We start from the raw sequence: 11,010 nt of genomic DNA, 5'->3' as shown, positions 1-11,010 counted from the left end.
AAGTTGTTTTTGTCACTACATAGTTAACATATTTTTGCTGGAAAAAATAGAAGTTTGCTTCCGAATGGAATTTCTATGACGACGTATTTTACATTGAATTCAACGATTTATTGAATTCAACATTGTCAATGTTAGCACTGCCAAACAACTTTGCATCAACGCTGGCAGCCAACATTTCTCCAACTTGGCCAGCTAACCTTGCCCCAACGTTGACAGCCAACATTACCTCAACATTGACAGCCAACCTTACCTTAACCTTGGCAGTCAACATTGCCCCAACCTTGACAGCCAACAATACCTCAACGTTGGCAGTCAACAATACCTCAACGGTAGCCGCCAACATCGCCCCAATGCTGGCAGCCAACATTGCCTCGACGCTGGCAGCCAACATTGGCAGCAAACATTGCCCCAACATGGACATAACGTTGTCCCAACGTTGGCAGCCAACATCGGCTCACCGCTGGTAGTCAACATTGGCAGCCAACATTGCCCCATCATTGGTAGCCAACATCGCCTCAACGTTAAAATTTTTTACCTTTTCCTGAATATTGGTTTGAAAATTAATTTTTTCAACAACAGTTGATGCAATCAATCTCATGATCAAACCCTGTCTAGATGATATTCGGAAGAATATTTTAAATCACAATTGGATTCAGTTAAACGATCATTTTTTTAGTTATCGTCGGAAAACGATCGGTCACATACACACATACATACATACATACATTCTGACATGGTCTAAAAATAGCATATTCCAACTCCTGAGGCCAAAATTAATTATTCTTACACAAAAAATTAAAATTTCCGGATTTGACTAATATAATGCTTCCATTCGGGAAGCAAAAATTAAAAAATCGCCCGATCCTACGTCACCAAAATATTGACAATCAACAATGTTTTGCATGAATCTGCGATTGTGGGCTGCCTAAAAAAGAATCGAGAAAATAAAAAAAACACGAGAGAATAATGAAATTTATTCGGCCGCGATGATTTTGTTATCATCTACCCCTTTGACCTCCTGTGCCTACGGAAAACTTGAGACATCAATTTTACCATGTTCAAGTGCGATTAGCGCCAGAGGCGTCGTCTTTTTCTCTCCTCCAACATTGAGCATTTTTTTCCACTGGTCTTTACGATAAGTCCGATGATCTTTGCTCCCTGAAATCATTGGAAAGCAATAACTCAAGCTTGAGGATCAGTACTCGACTAGAAACATCATGGTTTAGTCGATTTTATTTTCGTAGAATTAAAAATTTGAAATATAACGAATTTTTTCAACATTCTATTCTCGCAACAATGATTTTGTACTACTTGAAGACCAGTGAACACTTCTCAATAGTGAACTTTCTTTCTTAATCGTTCGGGTGTTCAATTGTTGATTGGCTTCAGTTTTATCGGATTCATTAAACAAAGCAACAAATTTTTGCAATTATTTTCTCATTCACTTTCATGGATTCCGGAAAATATTATCAATCATGTTTAAATGTAACTGTCAAACTTAAGGAGTCATTTTTGAGGAGAAAATCACGTGGTTGCTTGACGTTTTTTGGAAGTGTAAATACACCACGATGGCACTTGACTTCGCTGCCGGTTGTTTTGGAGGTAATGAGAGAAAAATAGTGTTCGGTGAATGCATTGTTAAAATTTTTTGACTGGAACTGGCGACATTTCACGCACGACAAAATTTAATAAAAAAACCTAGCGAATTCTCTAGACAATTCTGTTGGATTTCGATTGAACTTTCTATTGAAATGTTCAATAGAAAATACTCTGTAGAAAAAGTGTATAGAATTCGATTTGTCTGTGCAACTTATTCTATTGAGATTTTTTCTATAGAATTTCCTCGGCTCACATTTATCCAAGTTTATTTTCATTCTATTTTTCTTCACTCACGAAAAAATCTAATAGAAAAACCTAGCGAATTCGCTAGACAATTCTATTGAACTTTCTATTAGTTTTTCGCCGTTTCTATTGAATTGTTCAATAGAAAATATTCTATAGAAAAAATTAATAGAATTCGATTTTCCTGTACAACTTATTTTATTGAGATTCTTTCTATAGAATTTCCTCCACCCAAATTTTTTTTTTCATTCTATTTTTCTTTTTTTTTCATCAAGGAAATGAAATCAAAAAACTTAGAAACTTTAAACCGAGGAAATTTTATGGTAAATATCTAAAGAGAAACAGTTATATAGAAAAAACTAAATCTATTGACTTTTTCTATTGAATATTTTATATTGAACATTTCAATAGAATCAGCCAAAGATTGATAGAAGGTTCAATAGAAATCCAATAGAATTTTATAACGAATTCACTAGGTTTTTCCACTAAATTTTTTCATGCGTGCCCGATATCGTGAAGAGTGCCGTCGCTAGATAAGATCGGAAAAATAATTCAACGTTGATTTGAATGGAAGTGGCGAAGAGAAAAACATGAATATCTCGAAAAGTAGAATCAACAAAGTGGAGCCTTTTCATGCGGATATCCACATATCTATTCATCCTTCCACGTATCTATCTCTATCGGCAGGCAAATACTCGTCGAAGCCAGTAGAACCGATAAAATTCATTAGCTTCTAAACATTTTTGGGAAATTTCTTTTGAACAGTTTGACATCGGGGAAATACATCCATGGCCGCAAAAGTAATCAAGATTATGAAAAACAATCGGGAAATTGCTCTTGTATTATATCTAGTATAGTCATTTTTGCTAATAGATTAGCAATATGCTTCCGAATGGTTATTTTGCACATAATTCCCTTCTATCATGTGTAATTCATTATTTACAATATTTAATTTTATTAAATTGAATAAGATTTCGTATTACCTAATTTTGTCAGAGATTCAACTTAGTTGAATGTTATCAGCATCATTATTCTTATTATCCCTTTTTTCTCTATACAACCGATTGCCTTTTTACAGTTCTATCTCTCCCCTTAGCCCCTCGATAAAATGTTAATAGAAAAATTTTATTTGCACATACTTGAATGAATTTGAAACATCACATTTGAAGAAACCATCAGAAAGCTCACTTTCAGGGAAATTCAAGAAAAATTCAAAATTTTCAACAATCATCATAAAAATCAAATCAGCCATTCAGCTATCGTAATCATCTCTTAACTTCGACTTAATGGCATTAAAACAAACATTTTAAGCTATGATTGAATTCACTTGAAGCATGATATTCAAAGATATCCCCGGAATTCTGATTTTCAAATAAATACAAAATTTTTGACAATTTTCGAATAAATGAAAATAGCGATTACTGTTATCGCCTTCATTTTTTAACTCAGGTAAAGGGCCATCCAAACAATTTTTTAAGCCATAATTCAATTAATTCAGAACATTTTTTTTTAATTATCGTGGAACAACCGATTTTCGAAAAAATTAAAAAATTAAAACAAGTGGGAAATTGCTCCTGTATTGCGTATAGTATAGTTATTTTTGGTAATAAATTAGCAATATTCTTCCGAATAGTCATTTTGCATTCATAGCCTATTTTATTTTCTTGAATTAAATTAATTTCTTTCCAACCAATTGTTTTAGATTTTTCACTTAATGAAATTCTAAAGATTTCTGAAAATTTCTATGAAATATCATTAGGAATATTTCATTTATACGTAATTGAATGCATTCAAAACATCACATTTAAAGGAACCATCAGAAAGCTAATTTTCAGGGGAATTCATGAAAAATTCGAAATTTCCAAAAATTATCCTAGAAACCAAATTAGCCGAGACAGTTATTGTAACCATCTTTTAACTTCGTCATAGTCGCATTGAAACAAATATATTAAGCTTTGATTGAATTCATTTGAAGCGCAATATCCAGAAATATCTGCGGAATTCTAATTTTCGAAAAATTGACCATTTTTTTGCTGTGATATTTACGTTTGCAGGTATGTGTGTATTTTTTGTAAATGAGTCTCAAGATGAATCAGTGATCTATGTATTCAATGTAAATAAGTATATGTGAATAAATCCGCAAATGAAAAAAAAATGGTCAATTTATTGAAAAAAAAAACTATGACTAGGGGATGATTGAGCGGAAATTTTTGACATAAGATTTTGCTCGGAAATTTTCTGAATTTTCCGGAAAAAAAATTAGATTTTCAAAAAAAGATGGAGAACATGGTGAGATTCAAGTTTTAAGTTTTATTTTCCGATTTTTCCTATGAGAACGACATGTGGGAAAAAAATGACTATCATTTTCGGAACATTCAGAAAATTTCCGACGAAAAACTGTTTTTTTTTTAACACTTTTAAATACGTTAAATTTGAGCGAACAATTTCGAAAGAAAAATGGATAATCACGTGAAAACCGGTCAATTGAAGCGATGGACCTCCCATAATCGGGAAATCTCGTTTTCTAGACACGAATGGTCGGAAGAGCACAAAAAAAAATCGATAATGTTTAAGCCGGATTTGCGTACAGGAATTGGTAGAATGGTCCATATAACTTATTCTATTGGGATTTTTTTAATAGAAATTATCGGGCATGAATTTACTAAGTTTTCTTTCTTGAATTTTGCTATCAGAAACTAATAAAACTATACAAAATTTCCTAATTCCTTCGAGAAAATTGGTTTCCCATTTTCAACATCACCAGGAAAAACAATTATACTGCGCCATTGATAGATCATTGACGATGTTAAAATTTCCTCGCATTAGTCAATCCACAGATAATCGTAGTAACCTAATGGCAAAGGGTCTTATCAAAAGTTCACGCGGGAGGACACTTGTCTATTTCGAGTTAGAGGTCTAGAGATAAAAATCCTCTAAACATACAAAATGTGATCTAAAATCATTCCTTACAAACCATTCATATTTTCCTTTAGTCAACTTGTTTAATAATACTTCGTTTCCGTTATGAAAATTTTATGAGAAATCGTGAGAAGTACAGAAAAATTCCCAATTTAATTAATCATTTAAATTATTCAACTGTTTCTCTGGAAAGCTGTGATTACAACAATTTCAGACATTTTTTTGGAGATCTATAAATTCAGTAGCGAAGTGGTAAAACGGTACAACTCAATTGTGCCTATTGACCAGTTTTCAATGAATATTTCGGAATCTAAGGGAGATTTTCGTAATCACATTGTTTGGTGAGGAACTAGGTTTATGGTGGATGTGGGAGAAAAATGTGGAGGGAGATGCTGGAAAATTAATGATGACACTGATTATAAAAATATCACTATTTATTCGTGGGATCGAACTACCCGTTAAATAACTTATACACTCTGGTAATATTGTCACTGTTGATAGTCTTTTGATTAACCGATAATTGTCTGAAATTAATACTGTTGAATCGCTGAATTTAGTTGAAGTTTAACAAATTATTATGGTGATGTACTGAATGAAACGTTGATCTTACAAAGACCGGTGATGTACTTGGTTACTAGTGAGCTAGGTGAGATTTAAGAAGCCTCTGTACTCGGTGAGGTGCGATGTAAGACTTGTACAGGTGATTTGCCCGAGATAGACTTGTACGTTGAGAGGCTAAGGCTGATTCGCGCGTGTTTCAGTGACTTATGACTGATGACCCGAAGGGTCCCGGAGATTTTCGAAGTAGGCCGATGGTCGACCAGAATGTTCTAGAATTTTAGTTGTGTTTCAAACACACATTTGTTGTAGCACTCAATCAGCTCCACAAAAAAGGTTATAACAAAAATTTTGCTATCTCCCTTAGACTCCGAGATATTGATTGAAAACTGGTCAATAGTCAAAATTGACTTATCTCCTTTTACCACTTCGCTACTGAATTACATGAATAATAGCGATTTTCGGTCATCTTCAATACTTGTCTCACTGAAAAAAATCAATAACCACCGAACTGCGGTGGAAAACAAATTATAATTGACACTGTGACGTATTGTCATTAATACGTCGGTTATTTGTTGAATACAATGTGACGTATTATGAATAATACGTTACATTAAATTTATAATGTGGGACGATGAGAAAAGAAATATGATTTCTTTCTCATCGTGCAGGAGCAGAGCTCAGCACTCTCACGGTGCCATCTGAGTCCAGCTTCTCGGTAAAGAAGCTGTTTGACTGTTCTAGTTGTGTGTCAATGATGACACTTAATTGTCTTAGTGTTTCGGGACCGTGAGACTGCTTGCTCTGCAATTTTAAGTCTTGAGCATTTTTACAAAGACTCTGCAAGGGCAGAGTACGATCAGGAGCGAAACAGAGCGGATCTCTGAGCTCAGGCCTTCAGCCAACCAAGAACCAAGTCAAGTCAAGGTCCAAAAGTCGAGTCAAGTACCGCGTTATACCGACCCATTAAACACTACCGTGTATAAAGAGAAGTTAATATATAATTATTTTACCCACATTAGTACGGTCGGTTTAATATCGCTAGCCCTCCCTCTATCGTTCACTTATCCCTCCGATTGAGCGAACCACCCGTGAGCTCACCGAGACTAGCCGAGGTCGGAGTGAAACATGAGTTATTCAAGGACAAATTAACTCATTTCGTCACAACACCAAAATTCTTGTCATTTTATTTGCAATTTTTGGTGAAAATTTCAGATTTTTACCCCTAGTCTGGTCCTCAAACGCAACTCTGCAACTTTGGTGACCTCCGCGGGGATTCCCCGCCGTGCTGATTAGGCTTTAGCGTTGCCGAATTCACTCTGCACTGCCCGGGCGCGTTTTTTAGCGAGTTTCCGCCACCGTCGCGTCAATGTTGAAAGTTGAAAGACTTATTAACCCTTCAGAACTCGCGCTCAGCCACCGACCTTCGTTACTCGCGTGGTGAGCGCTGCGCCGCCCGTGCTTTCAGTAACGTAGCGTTGTCACGTTCAATAGGTACGCGCCGAGCGTGCGGCGAGCGGGAAACAGCAACAGCGGAATTGAAAATTTTACATCCTTCGTTACTCGCGCTGGGCGGCACGGCGCCGCTTTTGCATATGAGCCTCAACAATTTATTATTTTCCGTAGCCTTGATGGATTTTCAGCGGATAAGAACCTTTCTAATCCATTCTAAATGATTCAAGCTAGGCATTCTAATTTTTTCAATTTTTTGAAAGCTCAATTTTGCAAGAGGCAAGCGAAAATTTGAAAAAGGCGGCGCGGCGCTTATAGCGCGAGTTCTGAAGGGTTAAAGAATAAATTAAAAACTGTTTAATTATCACTCGCAATAGAGATTACGTCGTCTTATAGATAAATATATTTCAATATGTATAAAGCTTCCATTTTTCGTTTTCTTATAATTCTCATGTATTTTTTTCCTCTAAAAAAAAATCATCATTTGAAATCAAACTGGCAATTTTGAAGGCAGACAATTTGTTTCACGAAATAAATAAGTATGGAGAGATTGTCAGAGTTTATATTGTCGTGGAAATTTTTTCTGCGCATCAATTGTCACGACGTCATTTAATCGATGTTTAATCACTATAAAACAGCTCTGAATTCACGATAATTGACAAATCAGATTGAATATTTTGAAAACAATTTTCAGGGTGCGCCGGTCTTGTGGTGGGATATCCTTTGGATACAATAAAGGTTCACATTCAGACGCAGGACGGCAGAAACCCTCGATTTAGAGGAACATGGCATTGTTTCCGGTCAATTCTAGCAACAGAGTCGGTGAGAAATCATTCTATTCTCAGGTCCTTCATAGAAATATCCCAAAAAAATCTGGGACATGTTCTATGATATGAGAAGTAAAGGGATACACGAAATTCTATTAGTTTTTCAGCGATTCTATAAAAATTATGAATCCCACTGTTTATTTGCGCATTTCTTTTAATAGAGAAGTTCAATGGAAAATATTCTATAGAAAAAAAATCTATAGAATTCGATTTTTCTATACAACTTATTCTATTGAGATATTTTCTATAGAAATTTCTCGGTTCAAATTTTATCATTTTCTTTGTTCGATTTTTTACATGAAAAGAAAAAAAAGAGTGGAAAAAAGTGGAAAAATTCATATCGAGTAAATCTTATACAAAATGTCTGAATTGAAAAATTTGTGTAGAAAGATGAAATGCTATGTACTATATTTTTCTATGAAATAGTTTCTATTGGGCATTTTCTAAAATAAGAGCAGTACGCTGCAGTCGCTGCCGACTTCTTCAATAGAATCCGTCAAAAACTAATAGAATTTTCAATATAAAGTCAATAGAAATTTCTATCGAATTCGCTAGTAAATTCTATTGGATTTCCATTGAACTTTTCATTAGTTTTTGGCGGATTCTATTGGAGAATGCCGCAGCTTATCTGCGCCTATCTCTGAAAAGAAAAGTTCAATGGAAAATATTCTTCTATAGAAAAAATCAATAGAATTCGATTTTCCAATACAACTTATTCTATTGAGATATTTTTTTCTATAGAGATTCTTTGGCCCAACTTTTCCAAGTTTCTTTGATTGATTTTTTAAATGAAAAGAGAAGAAGAGTCAAGTTGAAAATACTTAAAAAATTCATGCTGGATAATTCCTATAGAAAATATCTCAATAGAAAAATTCTCAATAGAAAAATGTGGACAGAAAGAGGAAATTCTGCTGGTTTTTTCTGTAAAATAGTTTTTATTGGACATTTTCTGTAAAAAAAAAGCATCGAAAATCTCGTAGTTTTCAGTAGAAATCCTATAGAATTCCCTTAGAATGATCCACTTAAAAAAAATTCAGTCTAACGATTTTGGATGCCTTTATTCCGCTTCTCAAGTAATGTAATATGTATATTTTTCTATGAACTGTAATCTTTTGTTTACAGTAATTATTAAAAAAAAGAGATTAATTTCTTACGGTAATAAGTAAAGATATAGTTCTGTAAAAATATATGTATACAATAGAAGATATGTATATATAATGTAATATATACTATTTGCATCTAAATTTTTTTATACTCAAATTTTTTTCAACTGTAAAAAATTAATATATTTCTGTAAAAAATTGTGTAATGTATTTCTGTAAAAAAATGAATAAGAGGTCGATGAAATTTTATCTTTGGATTTCATGTTTTTGGGGGTGAGGAATTTGAATTTTTTGATTATTTTTTCCTCCAGTCGCGTAATAATTTGTTATGAACAAATTAGTCTCCATTTTCAGTGAACAAATGATTTTCCGCAAAAGTCGACGGAGATACAGAAAAATATTTCGAATGAAAGTTATTCTTCTTTTTCTTATGAATAAAATTATTTTCGACTCATCGAAAGCGGCTTAATAGTTCCCGAGATATGAGTTGAAGAGTGAGCGCAACTGGAGGAAAAAATAACCAAAAAATTCGGATTCCTCACCCCTAAAAACATGAAATCCAATAATAAAATTTCATCGACCTCTTAGTGACCCCCTCCGCCGGGAGGGGGTATTGCGTATGGACTAATACGCCCATCAAATTATCTATGCGTCTCTATGAAAACTTTGTCCATGCAAATAAATAGAAACATTTCCAGATAACCGGCTTCTACCGCGGCATGACCTCCCCAATGGCAGGAGTGGCCTTCATAAACGCCCTGATCTTCGGGGCCTACGGTGAGGCCCAGCGTCACTCCTCCAACCCGGACGACCTCTCCACCCACTTCCTAGCAGGTGCCGCAGCAGGTCTGGCGCAGTCTCCTGTGGCAGCTCCCCTAGAACTCGCGAAAACCCGAATGCAACTGCAATCGACAGGTTCCCACCGCTACTCCGGGCCGATTCAGTGTCTCAGAGACATCTATAGGCGCGCAGGGCTGGCAGGTGTGTTCCGTGGTCTCGGGATCACGGCCCTGCGGGAAGCCCCGAGTTATGGGATTTACTTTTTGACGTACGAGTCACTTACGAGGACAGAATCAACGGTTCCGACGTCTACAGTGACGATGCTCATCGCTGGTGGACTTGCTGGGACAGCCTCGTGGGTCTTCACTTATCCAATTGATGTGATAAAGTCTAGACTCCAGGCCGATCTTCATCAGAGGTACCTCGGGAGCATCGATTGTCTGAAGAAGTCCATCAGGGACGAGGGCGTCTCCTGCCTCTTCAGGGGCCTCAACTCCACGATCATTCGAGCTTTTCCGACCAATGCCGCCACATTCGCTGTTGTCCACTGGACTTTCAGACTGTGCGGGCAGGACGACGGACACAAGAAGGAGGAGAGCGTGGGTCTGGGGGTCAGTGTCGTTCAAGAGACCCAGGAGAGTGTCAGCAACAAATGGAGCACTTTTGTTAACATGTGGAATGGCGATGCCTACGCTAATTCATTCTTTCTGGCTATTGCTAGAAGGAATTCTACCGCTGGTGCTGAGGACAGCAGCGGTGGGGGGAAAGGTGGTATTGTTGAGTCAGATACTGCTACTTCGTGAGATTTCTTATCGGTGATCTATTTATGTGCGAATGTATTTTTGTAATAAAAATTGTGATGAGATGGGACTGGATTTAGATTTTATTTTTGTTGTGAACGGGAATTTTTTGAGATTGTGATTCGTCGGGTGTCTCATTGACGCGGTTACGACGCTGTAGAAATTTTGGATGAAGTTCCTTACCATGTACGCAAAAATTTCGTCGATGAACCTAGTGAATTAGGTTTTTATTCAATTTTGTAGTCGTTTTTGGCCGATTCTATTGAAGAATTCAGCCGCTTTTCTGCTTTTTATTAAAGAATGTTTAAGGACCGGATGCAGGTTCCAGCACCCCCTTTACCCCACCACCCCGCTATTTTCAATCATCTAGGTATGGCGGATAATGGTGGATATGCATACCTGCACTTTTTGTTATATATTCCACACACAAAGGAATAAATAAATCCCGGAAAACGAAGTCATGCGACAATTATACATTATTATTCTATTTTTTATTTCTACTTTCGTTATCTGATGAGAATTGGCGAAATATGAAGGTCAGAATTTCATAAAAAATTCTGTATAATTTGGCACTGAATATTCATATTATATTGAAAATTCAAAAAAATTAAGGAATTCTCGTCTCTATACTGCTTCAAATTCTGAAATTTTACTGAATTTTTGGTGGTACCTGAAATTTCATGATTTTCCTCTATAAAGCATGCAGTGTCACTGTCCTGAAAATTAGTA

The 11,010-nt window shown here is 35.8% G+C and overlaps 1 protein-coding gene across 1 annotated transcript; it reads left to right on the top strand.

Moving 5' to 3' along the window:
- Positions 1-1,215: 1,215 nt before the first annotated feature.
- On the top strand, positions 1,216-10,351 carry LOC107041482 (mitochondrial basic amino acids transporter). Its single transcript, XM_015262068.1, has 3 exons — positions 1,216-1,602; positions 7,466-7,593; positions 9,400-10,351. The coding sequence occupies exons 1-3, from the start codon at positions 1,569-1,571 to the stop codon at positions 10,282-10,284; spliced, it is 1,047 nt and encodes a 348-aa protein (XP_015117554.1). The 5' UTR covers positions 1,216-1,568; the 3' UTR covers positions 10,285-10,351.
- The last annotated feature ends 659 nt before the right edge of the window (positions 10,352-11,010 follow it).

This window comes from Diachasma alloeum, unplaced genomic scaffold (genome assembly GCF_001412515.2).
Source record: "Diachasma alloeum isolate Michigan unplaced genomic scaffold, Dall2.0 Dall_scaffold_00366, whole genome shotgun sequence".
Taxonomy (NCBI): domain Eukaryota; kingdom Metazoa; phylum Arthropoda; class Insecta; order Hymenoptera; family Braconidae; genus Diachasma; species Diachasma alloeum.
The sequence above is the reverse complement of the archived record's forward strand: the minus strand, read 5'-3'. Positions and strand labels throughout refer to the sequence as shown.